The sequence below is a fragment of the Bidens hawaiensis genome, unplaced genomic scaffold (assembly GCF_021521415.1).
Source record: "Bidens hawaiensis isolate Kalapana, Puna unplaced genomic scaffold, B.hawaiensis_p1.1 tig00006520_1, whole genome shotgun sequence".
Classification (NCBI taxonomy): domain Eukaryota; kingdom Viridiplantae; phylum Streptophyta; class Magnoliopsida; order Asterales; family Asteraceae; genus Bidens; species Bidens hawaiensis.
Genome location: NW_027491437.1, coordinates 187,701 through 206,585, shown reverse-complemented (window position 1 = coordinate 206,585; position 18,885 = coordinate 187,701). Strand labels below are relative to the sequence as shown.

The 18,885-nt window shown below is 35.2% G+C and overlaps 2 protein-coding genes across 2 annotated transcripts; one reads left to right on the top strand and one right to left on the bottom strand.

Annotated features, from left to right (window-relative positions):
- The first annotated feature begins 268 nt into the window (after positions 1-268).
- On the top strand, positions 269-625 carry LOC143632679 (uncharacterized). Its single transcript, XM_077101137.1, has one exon. It carries the CDS (start codon positions 269-271, stop codon positions 623-625), a length of 357 nt encoding a protein of 118 aa, XP_076957252.1.
- An 11,515-nt stretch (positions 626-12,140) lies between these two features.
- On the bottom strand, positions 12,141-16,451 carry LOC143632652 (SUMO-conjugating enzyme UBC9). The gene is made up of 4 exons (XM_077101118.1): positions 16,377-16,451; positions 14,184-14,311; positions 13,997-14,101; positions 12,141-12,524 (listed from the first exon to the last, which is right to left on the bottom strand). Exons 1-4 carry the CDS (start codon positions 16,444-16,446, stop codon positions 12,381-12,383), a joined length of 447 nt encoding a protein of 148 aa, XP_076957233.1. The 5' UTR covers positions 16,447-16,451; the 3' UTR covers positions 12,141-12,380.
- Positions 16,452-18,885: the final 2,434 nt, after the last annotated feature.

The window sequence follows — 18,885 nt, the reverse complement described above, 5'->3', positions numbered from 1 at the left end:
GTTTTGTGGTGGAGCGGTTGTTTATGCAAGATGGGTGGATTTGTGGTCAGTGGGACTGGTCTAGATCGCCGGCGGGGTTTGAAGAAATAGGAGAGTTAAGAGAGTTGCTTCAACTTTGTCAAAGGATGTTACTCACTGTCCAGTGGGTTCTCGGTTAAAATAGTTAAAGATAGGTTGGTAAGGAACAACTTAGTAGCCCCGGAATTTAAGTTTGAGTGGAACCGGTTGGTTCCAAAAAAAAGTTACTTTTGTTGCTTGGAGGGCGATGATGGGCCGGTTGCTGACTTTTGATGCATTGGGAAAAAGAAATATTCCGGTCGCCTCGAACGAGTGCTCGTTCTGCGGTGAGGTTGAAGAAACGGTGGAGCATGTGTTGGTCTCATGTGGTCTGGCACAATCTATGTGGAGTGTGTTGGCTCAATGGTGCAAGATGCCTTCGATATTTTTATTTAGCTTTCATGACGTGTTAGAGCTTCACAAGTTCTCAATGTTTGAGAAGGAAAAAGCTATTTTGCTTCATGCGGTGTGCTTAATCGCGGTGTGGTGCCTATGGAAAAGGAGGAATGCTCTTGTTCATAGGGGTATTCCGACTCAAGTCTCGGATTGGCGTCGATTTAAATTGTAAATTTTATGTTTGGATGGTCTGTTCTTGTTCATTTTGGGTGGCTGCATGTGCAATGGCTTCTGCCTTCTGGTGTTTTTTAGCCTAGCCTCTGGCTAGCTTTTTCTCTCTCTATATATATATATATTTTGTTTGCCTTTCAAAAAAGAAAAGGTAAGTGGTAGCAGGCATCGAACGTGTGGGTCCCATAGTTGTGTTGGAGTACAAAAGAGGGGCTTGACAGCTGTAGTGCTGCTGACGTGTTGGCGTGGATGACCAGAGACTCCCGATTTTCTTCCCACAGAAACAAGATTTTAGTCATTTTACTTCTTCCACTGACAAGTCAAACAGCTTCATTTGACTTTGACATCACCTCCATCGTATCTTTTTTTATGCAGAATATACCATCCTATTCCCTAGCTAAAGGCCAGAAATTTAGTGATATCCACCACCTTAGAGCATCTCCACCGTTGTTTGTGTGCAGGTTTTTGTTGATATGGAATGGTGCAAACAAAAGTTTACTGGTGGAGACAAACGTTTGTGAAGGTGTTTATTTGTATTCTTAAACATTTGAAATGTGGATTTGTAGTGGCCCACCACAACCACTACACACAAATCATATATATATACATATATGGGTTGGGTTATAATAGAAAGTATAGTTTTTGTATGAAGGATAATAAGTAATTTTGTCCATTGATTTTGAATATGGAGGGTTGGAATTAGTTTAGGGAGGGATCAAGTGTGAACACAAAGTAAATGGCATAAAAGGAATAACACATTTGTTGACTTTCTCTCTCCACATGCAAGGCACATGTCAAATTCCCCCATCATTTTAAAACGCCAATAACTTTTTTTAACGTTTTTATTGAAAAACAAATTTACCATAACAATGAGTGTCTTTTTATCTTTTATATGAGCACCATATTATAATATAAAAATTAAAAAAAATTAGTGGGTTTTTTACAAATTGTGTTTTACAAAATTGTGTTATACAATATTATTTTCATTGTGTTATTTATAGAGGTGGCAATATGAGTGGGTTGGGTTGGATTTGGGTGATAGGTTAGAATGGGTTTGGGTCAGGATGGGTATGGGTCTGGATGAATTTTTAAAATAAAGGGTTATGATGGGTATGGGTCAAGATGGGTAAAGTTAATCTATCTTGACCCAAGTAAAGGTTGAAATGCAATGGGTTTTAAAAACCCCTTAAAAAAATATTCAAAAAATTTAATGAAAAATTAATAACTCAAAATATAAATTAAAAACGCAAAAACTAAGATAACTAAAATGTCTCCCCCGTCGTCCTCGTTCATAAAAAAAAACACTCGGTTTCGTCTTGGCTCAGGTTCGGTTTTTTTGGTTCATTTCTGTTTTTTTTCGTTTCTGTATCTATTCGGTTTCAATATTTTCGGTTTTTGTTTGGTTTAAATTTCTCGGTATTATTCGGTTTAGGATGGGTATGGGTCAAACCCATGTTGAACTAAACAAATGTTAAAATACAAAGTCAAAACCCTCAAAAAAATATTCAAAAAAAATAATAAAAAAATAATAACTCAAAATATAAATCGAAACGCAAAAGGTAAAACCACTAAAATGTTTCTCCCGTCTTTCTCGTTCATAAAAAAAAAGAAAAAAACTCGGTTTCGTCTCGGCTCATGTTCGGTTTTTTTCGGTTTCTTTTTTCGCTTCGGTTTTGTTTTTTTTCATTTCGGTCAGTTTCGGTATATATTCAATGGTTTCGGTTTTGATTTCTCGGTTTCTATTCAGTTGCGTGGGTTTTGTTTGAAATAAAATTGAATAAAGCTTGTTTTAGTCCATTCTAACCCATAAACAAACTCATTCTAACCTACAATCAAAAGTCACTAGCATCTATCCAACCCATCCCTGACCTTCTTGCAAAATTCTTTTGATCCATCCTGACCCATCTCAATTTTAAAAATTATCCAAATTGACCCAAAACAACTCATTTGGTTTGTTTTGCTACCCTTAGTTATTTACATTGTGTCATACAATTGTGTTTTTATCATTGTGTTTTTTTTCATAGTGTATTTTTCCATTGTGTTTTTCATTGCGTTTTTTCGGACATTTCCGGCGAGGTGGTGGCGGTGGGTGATGGTTGTGGTGGCGGTGGGCGATGGAGTGGTGGTGGTTGTAAGAGATAAGTGAAGATGTAATTGGGTTTTATGTAAGTGGGTTTTTGAAATTAATTTAAGTAGGCTTTGAGATTAAAGTAAGTGGGTTTTGATATTAAAGTATTAGACTAAAATACCCTCCTTTCTAGTCTTCTTAGGAAAATCAAACTTCTTATTTGAACCTAACCCATATATATATATATGTGTGTGTGTGTGTGTGTGTGTGTAGGCAAAGTATATAATGAAAACCCACTTGAGTTTTGAAAACTCGCGAAAACCCTATGTAACATCGGTTTTTTTTTGTTACATGTATTATACGTTGTAACATTTAATACAAAACATCGAAACATTAAAAAAATTTGTTTTGCTATTTTTTAATATTTTTTTATATGTTTTTAGAAGAGAGAAAAAGTTATATTTATGTTAACATTTTTTATTAACTTTAATTGTGAACCACAAGATTTAATTTTTAATTAAAAACATGTGGTTGAGAATGGGTTTCTAGAGTTTTCACAACTCAAGTGGTTTTTATTTTAACCTAACCATATATATATAGGGGAGATTTCAAATGATAACCCCTTTGAGTTTTAAGAACTCAGTGTAACGATTTTTTTTTCGAATTTTTTTTACACATGCGTAATATATGTAAGTTACATACACGTAAAAAAATTACAAAGTTTTTTACACATCGAGCCGACATTTTACACATGTGTAACGGACGTAAAAGTTAGTGTAACCACTTACATCTTTATTCTCTCTCCTACTTTGACTTTTTTGCCAGATTTAATCTCAACCACATATTCCAATCCACCTAATTAAATGTGTGGCCTAGAATGGAGTTATTAAGTTCTTACAACTCAACATGGTTCTCAAATGATCCCTCCCCTATAAATATATATTACAGTAGTAAAAGTAGGTAATGATGTGGAATATAAGGTGGAGGTTTTTATTGGTTTTTGGGTGAAGTAAAAAGTGAGGTTTTTTAAAGAAATGGTTAAAGTATGATGTGACGATGAGGTGGATGTTTGAATTCGTTTATAGGTATGGATGCTCTTGATTTAATAAATACGTATAATTTTACACTGATAGATCAAGACCATTCATGACGGATACTTTGTAACATGTGAGCGAGATTCTCCATATTATACGGGGTGATTATGTGTGAATAAAAGAAAAAATGTTACGGTTTATGAGTAAATTTAGAAAAGCATTGTCTAGTCTCTAAAATTTTTAATATTTGTTGAAAGTGATTGTAAGTAGAGAAGAAAGAAAATGTAACGACAAGGATATAAAAAGTATTATATATATGCAAAGAACAAAGGAAAAGATAGTGATTTTTTGTGCAATTATAGATATGGAACTAGAAAAGTTATTGAGAATCATCTAAGGTCTTGGCCCCTTAGGTTCGAAATTTTGCTTCACAAGTTTTCTTTTTAATGATGTGTTAGACCTGCGACGTCAAACTAGATATGAACGGTTGATATCTCATTCTAAAAAAACTCACTCGGGTATTGAATAACGGTGGTTGAAAACACTGTTAAAAGGAAAACTTATAGTTACACATTTATAAGTTACAACCGTTTTGTATTAATTATACTTGTGCTTGATTATTTATGGGTGATGGTAACACACATGCATATTGATATGATTATTGTTACATACGTCCGTTTGAATATGGTGGACTCGGCTTGGGTGTTTTACACTTTTACGAGATGCAAACTATTCATTATTAGGTAAGTCTAAGTGGTAGTAGCGGTTTAAAAACGAGAGGGGTAATATTTTTTTTATTCGAACTTTACTTATCATTAAAATCAAAACGATTACAATAAAGTGGCAGGCAAACAGACAACAAGTTGCGCCGCAACCCCCTTTTGATCGTGGTCTTTTATTTGGGTTAGAGTCTCTTGCGAGTAAGGGAGAGAATACTTGGTTCTGGATGGATAAATAGGTCTGGAGATTTCCATTCATTTTTTCGATTGAAAGATCCAAATGGTGTTTAGTCTTCTTCATGGTTGATGGATTTATTTGTTTGTGGCAAGTGGCATTGACCATATGTTTATTTCGTGCGGGTTATCTCAAGCGGTTTGGTGTTTGATTGCTCAATGGTGCAAGGTACCTTCTATATATGCGTTTAGTGCTCGGGATGTGGTAGAGTTGTATAACTTCTCGACGCTTCCAAAAGAAAACGCTAAAGTTTTGCATGCGATTTGTTTGATTACGATATGATGTATTGGCATGTTCAAAAAAGGGGTGCCGGTACAATTACATAGCTTGGTGGAAGAAATAAAAGTGCTTGGCTTTCTATGGTAAAACGAGTTTGACAAAAGGTTGGGCTATGTTGGGTTGGTTGGTGTAGTTTTAGAGTGTAGTATGCGCCTTGTTGTATTTTGTATTGTATCATGGTTTGGGCATGTCCCAAATGTGGTGCTCATTTTATTTATTTAGTGTTTGTAATTGGCGGTTTCTAGCATCTTACAAGAGTATAATTAATAAAATAAAATTCTGTTATTGGTCATTCAAGAAAATAAAAATAAAAATCAAATCCATAAAAGATGAGGAATTATTTGATAGTGATACCATGTTATTTCTTTGAATAAGTATTGCCAAAGTAGTTATAATTATAATAAAAACAAGCGCACAACCCTACAAGTCTCGTTCATGGCATGACAACCTCACACCCTTAATAATTTAAACTATTCATTTAGACGATACTTGTCATCAATCGTACGAAACTTGAATAGTTGAACCCTCCCACTGCATGTGACATATTTTTTCTTACGTTGTTATTAAACTCGCTGTCTTTGGTATCGCCCTAGTCACTCACGTCGTTGCCAATCTCTACCTCTTGAAATTATATATTATATATAGTCCATTTAGGGTTTTATAAATTCGGTTTCATGTACAACTTTATTTTTGTTATTAGATGATAAATCAATGTAATTATAACTCTTTCCTATTTCATTGTTAGTTAAATAAATTATGTTACTTATTAATCACATTTTTATTCAATTATATTCACATAACATACAAAACAAAGCATTCTATAAAATATCAGCATTTAACTTGAATTCTACGTATCTAGGCACACGTCACATAGTGTAGTGTAAGATATGGATAAAATAATGTCGCATAAAATAGCAAAATTAAGCAAGTGGACACTATTTGATTTGACCTTAAACAAAGACTTGGAAAACGATAGTAATGCCCACTCATTTTACATTTCAACGTTTAAAAATGGATTTTTTTATCATAATTTTATTTCTGAACCACGAAACCGAGCATACCTTTGATTGTGTTTGGCTCGTTTACAAACCAAATTAACCTAGCAGATTGACTTGTTTACAAAACCGAAGCAAAATTGTAAGAGCATTTTCCGAACAAGCGTCAAGCAATTTAAATACCCTGTCCATCACCCAGGTCATCATTCTCTTCGCTCACCCGCATCTGTTATCTTTTCAGACTCACACCAACAGTAGCTATCAACCATCCTGTCGCTTTCACCACCACAACCGAAGCACTAAACCCATATCCAAGTTTAACAATGACTTACTACTTTAATTTTAGACAAGCCACATAAATCATAAATATAATTCTTAGAAGCTAGTAATCCGTTATCAACATCATTTTATGCTCAAAATAATAAAAGTGTATTTCTTTGAACCTAAACCAAGAAGATGAAGTCCGATACAACTAAAAAGGGTTTTGGTTACATGTAAATGATGAAATTATGAAAAATAAAATAAAACCTAATATATTTCATATTTATTTGCTTTAATACAGTTTTGATTAATATATTTTAAAGAAAAATTATATGTGCTTCAACTTTCACACATCATTTTCAAATTTGAAGAACATGAAATGAAGAATAAGAATTTAAGAAAGCATATAAAAAGAGCAAAAAAAGAAACGGGATGGATCCAATGCCAAAGATACAGGACTGTTTGCCTAACACTTTGTCTCTCATCTTTATATAAAAGAAAAACATAGATTAAATCACACTTTTAGGGCGCGTTCGTTTCACAGAATTTATGGGAATTCAAAGGAATGAGAATTAAAATCCCATGGCATGGCGTGTTCGTTTCGTTGGAATTGGAATCTTAATTCGTGGGAATCTAAAATGGTGTATTCGGTTGTCAAAGAATTGGAATTGAAATGGGAATTCAATTCCTTCAAATTCCTTTAAATCAAGAGATTCTAAATCCTTCCAAAATGCGTAAGATTTCAAGTGAATTCGTTGGAATATTTTCTCGAGTGTTTTTTTTTAACGAGAACAACGAATAAAACATTTTAGTTTTTTTATTTTTTTGTTTTCGATTTATATTAATTTTGAGCTGTGAATTTATTATTATTTTTGAATATTTTTTTGAGGGGTTTTAAAAACCCCTCAAAAAATATTCAAAAATAATAATAAAAAATCATAACTCAAAATATAAATCGAAAACAAAAAAAGTAACAAAACTAAAATGTTTCCGCCGTTGTCCTCGTTAAAAAAAAGATTCTAATTTATTTGTCAAACGAACACATCAAGAATGAAATGAGATTTCAATTCCTTCAAATTCCAATTCCTATTCGATTTCATTCCGTAAAATGAACACGCCTCTTAGTCTTTGTGGTACGCCAATAATCAAGTATATATTCCCTTAACTTTATTAATTGTACTAGTATTTATTTTTGAGTGTTCGTTACGGATTTTGTATACGATACAAATGTTGTTAATCTTCATCACGTATCATGCATGTGAAATTATTGATTCTTACGTGTCCACTAGCCGTGGTGACGTGTACAGATATTTTGATGATAAACATGAAGAAGTGGAGTTGAGTCCAAAAAATCAAACCTATCATCATATTCACCGGTCAATAACCAACTTGAAACTAGGAAGCATGGCCGAAGGTTGCAGTTGAATTAGGAGCTTACCTACTTCATGCTCAATCACATCACTTTGATGTCATCAATATGCATTATATGAGTATATGGCACATTTTACTGTCATAATAATAATAAAAATAGGAAAAATATGTAACATAAAAGCAGGGTGACAATTATTGACACGACCATAGTGCGACACGAAAAATAAGGTTTTGGGTTGACTAATACGACTCGCTTAAAAAAGGGGTCGGCTAGGCAGACTAACACAACCTATTTAAAAACGGGTCGGATTTAGATTGACTTGTATAAAAACGGGTTAACCCGTTTAAATATTCAAAAAACTTTTATAATTATATTTTTCTTTGTGTTTTTTCCGTTTTTCATATTTTCTTAAAATACAATTGTAATTTTCAATTCATTTTCAAGAACTTAATGATTTTCAAAAAAAAATAATAATATTATTATTCATTTACTCTACCGACTCTAAATTATACCAATTTTGTTTTTAATTTTCGTTTTTTTTTTGAAAATGAGTTAAATAGGCCGTGTTCGATTCGACACGAATAATAATACGGGTTCGGTTGCATTTTAACCCGCCAACCCGTTAACCTGCCAAACCGACACGATTGACACCCCTACATAAAAGTTTAAATAAGTGAATTTATGGATTTTACATTATTGATTCTCTAATCTAAATTTTTTTTAACTAATCAATTTACACAGTCACCAAGATTTTAATTTGTTTTTGATATATCATAAATCAAATACTTATTTTATTTAGTTTGAGTATATATGCTATCGTTTTTCAATAAAACTTTGATACAATGTTGACCATTACTGTCGTTTAAACTAGTTACAACTGTGTCTAGGTTTTCCAGTTACATTGGTGCGTCCTAGTTATGAAGGTCCGGCACATGAACAAATTACGTGTAAATAATGACGTGTTTAATCATTAAAACGGTGTGTAATTAGTTTATAATTCATCAAAAAGAATAAACAGATAAGACTCAAAATGGGCTGAAGATGAAATAGTACTGCTTAAATGGAATGAGATATGGCCTTGAAATCAGCTCGTGTTATGTGGTCTGTGATCTGTATTAAGGGCGTGGGAGTAGCCGCAGCCCGCGGGCTTGGGAAGTATTGGTGTCAGCCTTTCAGGATTTTCTTTAGCGGGCCATCACTTTTTCGAGTTTCGATTGAATTTATAACTATCTGAAGCAAAATTATCATATTAATTCAGGTAGGGTCAGATCACATAATATTATACATATATCAAAATTGGGTTAACGGGTGACGTTGAAACTTTTAAGTGGATTTTTATTTATGTAACGTTATTTATTCTTATAATGATTGGACATAGAGGTGGTTCCTGGAACCGGTTCGACGGAACCGAACCGGAACCGAACCGGTTCCTACCCGTTTTTCGTAGGAACCGGTTCGGTTCCGTTTCAACCCTACGATCCGGAACCGGTTTGACATGTTTGGAGGTGGACCGGGTAGGAACCGGAACCGAACCGGAACCGGTTCTGGAACCGGTTCGGAACCGGTTATAGCCGTTGGAGTGGTTCTAGCCGTTGGGAAACGGTTTTATGGCCGTTTTTTGACCGTTGGGGTCAAAAATGGCCGTTTTTTTGGCTCCCCAAACACCCCACTACTAGTATAAATAGGTATTTGGTGTAATGGGTTCATCACAACACTCAAAACGCAAACCCGAACGCAAAAAAATACAAAAAAACGCTATTACAACGTTCTGAGTTCTCTAATCTCTTGTTTTCTCTTCTTCTATATTCATATTTGTTGTTATGGCTGCCTCACAATCATCGGTTGGTCAAGGTTCCACCGCCGGACCAAGTTTCGTTCGTATTGTACCTCATAATCGTAATCAAGAGATTTGGTGCAATTGGGATTTGGTTGAATTGAGTGACCATTCATTGAAGGCTCGGTGCAAGTTTTGTGGGATTTATTTAAACCCACTTTCGAATTCAAATTTGAAGAAACACATCGAAAGACCGTATTGCAGGGCGTTGAAACAGAACGTCGAGTCGCAACAAACGCAAATGGATAGTGAAGGCGGAATATTTACATACCAAATTGATCGAGTTCAAGATCGTATGGCGAAGTTTGTGATTCAAGAAGCTTTGCCGTTTAGCCACTTCGACAACCCTCGCTTAACCGCCATGATTCGAGATACGCTTCAACCACAATACACTCACGTAAGTCGTCATACTCTTAAACGTTATTGTTTAAAATTGTGGAAGAAGGCCAAAGAGGTACTAATTGCATATTTTGAAAATATAAATACGGGAATAAACTTAACTACTGATGTTTGGTCGGCTCCACATGGTCTACCCGAATCTTATCTTTGTGTCACCGCTCATTGGGTAGACCCGTCATCGTGGGAAATGATGAAACGCACCATTGCTTTCGAACTCTTTGAGTATCCACATACGGGAGATAATTTGTTTGAAATTTTAGATTATGTTATAAAAACTTATAAACTAGAAAATAAAATATTTTCAATTGCATTTGATAACGCGTCGAATAATACATCGGCGGTTGATAAATTAAAATTAAAATATACGCCGATTTGCAATGGTGTATTTTTTCACTCAAGGTGTGTTGCACATATCATTAATTTAATCGTGCAAGACGGACTTGCTTCGGATGAGGTTACATCGGTTATAAACGATTTTAGAGTAATGCTACATGAAGTTTTTAAGAAAAGTAAAAAAAGACAAATGGATTATAGAAAATTTTGTAAAGATACGGGAAGAAAAGCTTTGGGAGCTAATTGGGATGTACCTCATCGATGGAATTCCACTTGCATAATGTTTCAAAGTGCTTTGAAACAAAGAGACACTTTACAAATGTTTCATTCTAGTCTTGCCGAGAATGATTTGGCAATCCCCTTTTCAAATGAGAAATGGGAAATTATCAATGACTTATCGACTTTTCTTGAAGTTTTTAAAACATCAACTACGAAACTATCGGGAACGTATTATCCGACAAGTCCCTTGGTTCTTTCGGAGTTATTTTTAATCGTTAACAATCTTAAAGAATTTGAAAATAAAAGTCCAATGTTTTCAAACATCATATTACCAATGAAGTTTAAATTAAAAAAATACTTTCTTGAATTGCCACCGATTTTTACTTGCGCCGCCGCTTTAAACCCAATGTTAAATGTTACGGGGGTTGAATGTGTGATAGACGAAATTTTTTCAGCCTTAGATATGCATAAAGTTGACCCAAACTTTTCAACAGAGGCACAAAATGATTTTAACTTGAATTTTAAATTTATGTATGACTTTTATATAAATAAATATGGGTCAAACATACACATGCCTACGCCGGGGGGGTCTTCATCAAGTTCAAGTGCTCCTAGAGTACGAGACCCCATGATTAGCCTTATGAACACCGTTCGCAACGTAACGGCTAAAAAACAAAGGGGTAACACCCCTTCAAGCGAACTAGGAAGGTATAGTGCATATGATTTCTCTACCGGTTTATCCGAAGAGGAATATGGCACTTTTGATGTTTTGGCTTGGTGGAAGGTAAAGGAAACCGAGTTTCCGATTCTTGCCACCATGGCCCGTGATTTACTAACCGCCCAAGCTTCTACGGTAGCTTCGGAATCTGCTTTTTCTCTTAGTGGCAGGGTAATATCGGTGAGAAGAACAAGACTGAATTCGGAGTCGGTGGAGATGTGCATTTGCTTGAAGGATCACTTGGACTCAATCGATCGTGTTCAACACGTAACCACTCTAGAAGACGAAACACCACTTGATGTTCGAGTGCACGACGAACAAGAAGGCGTTTCTACAAGTAATTCTGATGAATAAGTCGCCACTCAATAATTACGACGAACAAGAAGGCTTTTATAGAAATAATATGTCACAACTTTATATTTATAAGTTTAATGTTTTGTTAGTTTGTTTTTGAATATTTTAAAACATGTAACCTTTTTTTTTTGAACTTCTTAAAGTAAATAAAATGAATTTTATGTTAATTGTTTTTTTTATTTAACATGTTATACAAATACGAGCAGCGGAAACGAAAAACGAAAAAAAAAATTATTTTTTACACTGTAACCGGTTGGAACCGGTTACAGTGTAAGAACCGGTTTAGGAACCGGTCAGAACCGGTTCCACCGGTTCCGGGTCCGAGGGTTGGGGAACCGGTTCGGTTCCCTAACCGGTTCGAACATGGAATCGGTTTAAACAGTGATGTTGACTAATGGAACCGGTTCTGAACCGGTTCCGGTTCCTTTGACCAACCCGATTTGATCACCTATAATTGGACAGTCAGGGACATAGGATCAAGACAAATTATGTGCATGTAGATGATTGAACACGATCCTTTTAAGTTTTGCAACCAAATGGAGTGGTTGCATGTTTCTCATCTTCAGCAACAGATTTCAACCCTCTTTTGTTCCGCGTTACTTGCTTCTTAACTTTGTTGCAGTTTAGTCCAGTCCGGTTTTAGTGATGAATTTTAACTAAACACTTTGTCGTTCTACATGTTACGAATGAACATAATAATCAAACAAAACGACACATTCATAAGCCAACCGACCATTACAGTACGATTTACCCACTTTCTTTCCGATTCAAATATACACAAATTAAAGCAGACTGTCTTGCCAAACACATGAATAATAAAAACAAAGTTCTTACTAAGATTTTTATTATTATGATTCCATCACCCACAGCATGCAGATTGAAAACAAAAGCATCCACCAGCAATCGTTCAAGCATGCCCCGGATGAGTCTTGGTAATCATCCCATGGCATATTTCTGTGTCCAGCTACGAGCAGTCGCCTCGTATTTGGACTTGTCCGTCTTGTACATGTGAGCGATTTCAGGCACCAATGGATCATCAGGGTTTGGGTCGGTCAACAGGGAGCAAATGGAAAGCAACACCTGCATATCACATCAACACTTAGGTCTGTAAACGAACATTCAGTGAACCACTCATGTATTGTTCTGCGGGTAGTTCGTTTATGCTAGTTTATTAAATAACAAATGAACATCAGCAAAACTGTTTTGTTCATTTAGTTAAATAAAGAAATTTTATTAGAAGTAGGGTGTTTTTCATCTTGTTAAATCACTTTGTTTTTTGTCTTTTTTTGGGGGCGGGGGGCTTGCTTTTTTTCTTTTATCATAAATAGGGTAGTAGCATTCAGTATTGGCAAGTATTTTTTTAGGTGGGTAAGTGATAGCTCACATAATGGTATCAATCAAAAACCTCAATTCTATATGGTATTGGTAGAAATGGGTTAATTATATTTGGCGTTGGCAAATAAGTGTTAATTCTATACAATATTGGCAAATGAAGGTCAACTCTATTCTTGCCAACTCACCCTTATTTGCCAATACCATATAGAATCAATCTTTATCAGGCAATACCAAACAGAATTAACTCTTATTTGCCTAAATCATATAGAATTAAGGTTTTTGACTGACACCCTTATCTGAAACATCACTGACACACCTAGAAAAAAACTTATTCGCCAATACTAATTGCTATATTTATGATTACAAGAAAAAGTCAGCCTCCCAAGTGATTACCAACCTGAAAAAGACACTACTTCTAAAAGAAATTCTAAAATAAATGAGTACAAACACATATCTAATTCATTCGTTTATGTTCATTAGCTTACATTGTAATTTTTTTTATTCTATTAAAATTTAGACTAGTTTTATTAGCTTTTAGGGCCAACAAATTGATGTTCATGTTTACTTTTAATCGGTGTTCTCTCAGTTATGTGTGTTCATCTACGATTAGTTATGATTGTTTGTTTGTACTATTGATAAACGAGCATGAACAAACTCAGTTTCTTAACCAACGTACACAAACAAAAAAACCCTGCTCGTTTGTTCGTTTGATAAAAAAAATACATGAACAAACACAAGCATGCCCTGTTCATTCAGTTCACTTACAAGCCTATAGAGACTTGTTTGATTTATGTTTGGCCATGCTAAAAAATGTAGAAAATAGAAAAAGAAGTGATATAAAAAGATGAAATCACAAAATCATACGCATTAAAATTAAAAGAGTGGCAGCTTTGACTCAAATTCTTATCAACAGGACCGAAATGTTGGCTCAGGTTATTTTTATTTCTAACGGGTCGCTTGTGTTGAAAGTCAAGAAAAGAACATCTTTTATGCATTGGACTGTCTAACTTTATTATATAAAAACTAGATTAAAAAATTATAATCATAAATTAATAATTGACGCACTACAGTATTTATAATAACTTGCGAGACTACAATTTATGGTTCTTAGATACCGTATAGACAGACATGCATCTAGTATTTAAAAATCTTGACATTGCAAGCACATATGACACTTCCATAAAAAAACACAATTTTGTAGAATAATAATATCAAACCTTGGAAATTGTTAAAGCTGGGCTCCACTGCTCCTTAAGGATATCTAAGCAAATGCTACCATTGCTGTTGATGTTCGGGTGGAAAACTTTGGTCCTGAATGCAACCTGAATATCAACATATCTTAGTTAGCATTCATAATGATAAAAAATATTAAGAAACAGAACACAAATCACACATCAAAACTACCTTCGGAGGCTTGAAAGGATAATCAGGAGGGAAATGAATTGAAACAAGAAACACGCCTCCCGAATATGGGCTATCCGAGGGTCCCATTATTGTTGCTTGCCAATGAAACATATCTTCAGCAACAGGACCTGCAAAGTAATATACACAACTTGTGAGCTTATCACATCAACAAATAATATATTCTTTAAAACAGATAACAGTATCAGCATCTTCAAATATTATTATAAGCTCAAAAAAAATAATACTCAATGGTTCTATGATCCAAATGCTCAAATAAACACCATATGTTCATATATGTCTACAGATCACACATGGAGTTAAAACCTTAAATTCATTACTCAAACAGGCAATTACAAAGTGATTTTAACTGACTACATTTGTTAAGCTGGTGAAATTGCAATATGCACAGCTAATCACCTCTAGAACAGATTTTAACACGTTGACACAATTAGGGGGTGCAAACAAGCCGACTACTCAAGATCAGATCGATAAAATGCTCAAAACAAACCAAGCCCGGGCCTCAAAAAAATTCCGTTAAGTTATTGAGTCTTGGCTTGTGTAAGGTACTACACGAGCTTGAGCCGACCTAACGCTCGTTAAAATTTTTTCTCAAAATATATAAAGTAATTAAAAAAGTATTTAAATTATTATTAATATATAGGAGTAAGTGCCATTTTGATACATGTGGTATGACCAACTATACAACTTTAGTACCTATATTTTATTTTATGCAAATGACTACCCCAGTTTCAAAAAACTTGCATTTTTAGTACTTTTTTTTAACTCCGTCTATTTTATCAGTTAAGTCAAGGGTACTTTGATAATTTTGTAATTTTCTTACTTATTTTTTTTAAATGCCTTCCCCCCTTTTAAATGTCGGCGACATTCACCCCCACCGGAAGTCCACTGCCGGAAACTACTTCAGCTCGTCAACGAACGCACCAGGTTTGCCGGAAATGTTAGTGAACTCTATCGTCGGCGTCGCTTCGTATTGAACCATCATGAGCCTAATCCGTCGCTGCTCGTTCTTCTCCACCATTGTCGGATACTGTGGCGGAACCCTAGCCGCTATAGTCATCGCCATCGTCATCACCACCAATTGAACCAGATTGTCGCCGCCGCTATTGCTACTGCCGGAGATATCGCAGCAGCCATCGGCCTTCCTAACCGCCATCAGTGGTGACCTTGGAAGAACGAGCAGTGACGGATTAGGCTTATGATGGTTCAGTACGAAGCGACGACGACGATGGAGTTCACGAACATTTCCGGCAAACCTGGTCGTTCGCTGACGAGCTGAAGTAGTTTCCGGCAGTGGACTTCCGGTGGGGGTGAATGTCGCCGGCATTTAACAGGGGGGAAGGCATTTAAAAGAAAAGAAAAAATTAATAAAATTACAAAATTACCAAAATACCATTGACTTAACTGATAAAATAGACGGAGTTAAAAAAAAGTACTAAAAATGCAAGTTTTTTGAAACTGGGGTAGTCATTTGCATAAAATAAAATATAGGTACTAAAGTTGCATAGTTGGTCAAACCGCAGGTACCAAAATGGCACTTAACTCTAATATATAGAGAACAAGCCGAGTCCGAGCTTGAAAGAACTACTAACGAGCTCGAGCTTTAGAAATATAGCTCGAAACGAGCCTTAACAAGTCTTGTGCATTTTCAAGTTTTACCTCTTTTGGACTTCTATGAATTAACTTCACACTGCACAGCTGAGCTCAAGCCGTGCAAGCACTTGAGCCGAGCTTAGGCTCGTTTAAATTTTTTCTCCAAATATATAAAAATAATTAAAAACGTGTATAAATGAATTAATAAATAATAAACAAACCAAAGCTCGAGCTTGAAATAGCGACTCACGAGCCAAGCTCGAGCTTTAGAAAAAGAGCTCAAAACGAGCCGAGCTTGATTTCTCTGAAGTCAAAACAAAACGACTAAACGAGCGTTTTCTAGCTTGAGCCAAGTCCAGGCCTCAAATAACACTCTTTTAACTACACTAACTAAAAGCGTACAATAATTATAACCGAGCAAGTCACAAGACGAGGTCGAACAGAGCTTAGGTTTGATTAATATTTTCTCAAAGTATTAAAAATAATTAAAAGAGTATATGAATTATTATTAATTAATAACACCGAGGTCTCGCTTTAGAAAAATTAAAAGATGTCATAAGTGAAAATTGTATAAAATTAAACCTGCGCTGCAAGACGTAGGAGGATCCTTCTGCAAATCCTTGAGCTCTTTGATAATACGTTTCGACGCCATCACAACAGCAATTAATTATCAACACCAAACCCTAATTTCAACAAAAACAGTCAACGCCTAAATTACAACCAATACTGAAAGATCTGTACTTTAATTGAATAATAAGGATTTGAAATACAAATAGAGTCGGATGGATTACTATTATTAATATTAAGATGAATGAATCACCTGAAGATTGAAGATGTGAAGCCGAAGGTGTTGAATTCGGATAGATGGAAATGAGAGCCAGCCAATGGTATCAAAGAAAGAAGAAAGTGAGATGTTAGGGTTTTCTTATATTTATATTTATTTATTTATTATTATTATTATTATTATTATTATGTGTTGAGATTGGGGTGGTGGCTCCGCAGTTGGCGTGGATGTAACGCTGGGTATCGTCACCTTTTTCTACTTAAGAAAAACACCAATGTGATTAACACTTCAAATTTACAAAATCATAGATATGTTTTTGAATAGGGTCTTCCTAGGGATGAGCAAATATTCGTATGGTCCGATATCGGTATTTCCTTAATTTTATCTTAAATACCGGTACAGATACCGAACCGAACATTTCGGTACCCGTTCCAGTACCAAAAATTTGCAATTTTCGGGATCGAGATTTTCGGTACCGATACGGTACCGAGCTCATCCCTAGGTCTTACTAGCACACCCTCATACTCGTCCCGTATAGAGTTATACGAGGTCCTATATGTCCTGTATAGGATTATATGTGGAAATATATGAAACTCTTTACGCCCTGTATAGCCCTATACGAGACGTATTGATGGGTTTTTTTTTAACAAAAGGGGGATTTCTTCTTTTGAATAATGTGAGTGATATCAGCATGTGAATCATTTTTTTTCTTTTTTTTTAACTACCAACAAAATTTTATTAAACAAGAAGTAAGCATACCCTCCCTAAAAATATCTTTCTCATACGGTTTATTTTTTTCTAACACCACAACCGACACAATAACAACGAAATTAATAAGCGGGTAAAGAAATTAAAATAGACTTAATCATCATGACCCAACACCGGATCCCAAGCTTTTATCAAGTTCATATTAACCCGTATTTGAAGGTTGAGGTGCTTAAACGAGAAACCACCTATCCAAAACGGTAGCGCACCCGCCATGGCTCGTAACTCCATTATATCCACACACGTTCCGAGCACCTGACATTTGGGGTAGTTAAAGACACCTAAGAATCCGACATAAATTCAGCACGTTCCTCACATCCCAATCATCAGTAAATACAACGCCAATGACATAGGAGATATGTCAACAACCGCTTGATATAGCTACAATTCAGCCCCCAAAAGGCTCTGTGAGAAATAGTTGGTTTCATGATTTTGGATATCGCTTCCATGAGCAATAATAAATAGAAACGAAGACAACAGATCATCTTTTCTAAGCCCACGGTAACAAGTAAACTCTAGTGTGGGTGACCCGTTTACCAAAACTGATGCTCAATCTGCTTCAAGTATACCCGAACGAGAAGTTCATTTGACTTATGATTGAATCCAAAAACTTTCAGTTTACTGAATACTACACCTTGCTTACTAGACTACCGCAACTACGAGACCAACTCGTTAAACATTAGCGTGCCATCCAATATCCTTCTAATTGAATAAAAAAATGAGAAAATAAAAAATGGAAATGCCAACTACTATTCCGAAATCAATTCCCTTGTCACCCTCTTCAATCTACAAACCAAAACCTTTGAGACAACCTTATTAATAATGATGAGTCTAATCGGTCAATAATATCATATAAACTCAAGGGATCCTTTACTTTTAAAATTAAAGCTAGCCATTACTTTACTAGCCGAAACTAAAAAAATCATTAAAAATTCTTAGTAAGTCTTCTTCAAAACCAGTCTCAACACCTTTTAAGAAATTTAAAATTAAAACCGCCAGGTCGTGAAGCTCCATCCTCGTCACAATCCCACATCACTGCCTTTAATCTCTAACCAGGAAAAGGGTTGAACTAAAGGATCAGCCTCTGTTTCGTCCAGCGTCGAAAAATGTGAACAATACAGAGATGGTCTTGATGTTTCCAACTCTTGGGTAAAAGCCAAGTATTGTCCATTGACACGACTTTTACTACTCAGTCTTTTGGTTACCAAATAGTTTATTTAGTTAATTTTAGAGGGTTTGATGAGGTTTTGCAAAACAAGATAAAATAAAATAGTAATATAAAATGTAGATAATAACAAGTTAATAAAAAGATGTTGCTTTAGGTTGGAATCCACAAGGAATAAACTAACCAGTTAATTATTAGTTACTTGATATGGTTGTCATTAGGGGTGTAAATGAGCTGAGCTACTCGAGATCGGCTCGTTAAAAAGCTCGATCGAGTCAAGCTTAATCGAGCCCGAGCCCGATCTCGAGCCAAAAAGTAAGCTCGTTTAATTAACGAGCCCGAGCTCGAGCCTCACTTATCGAGCTCGAGCCAGCTCG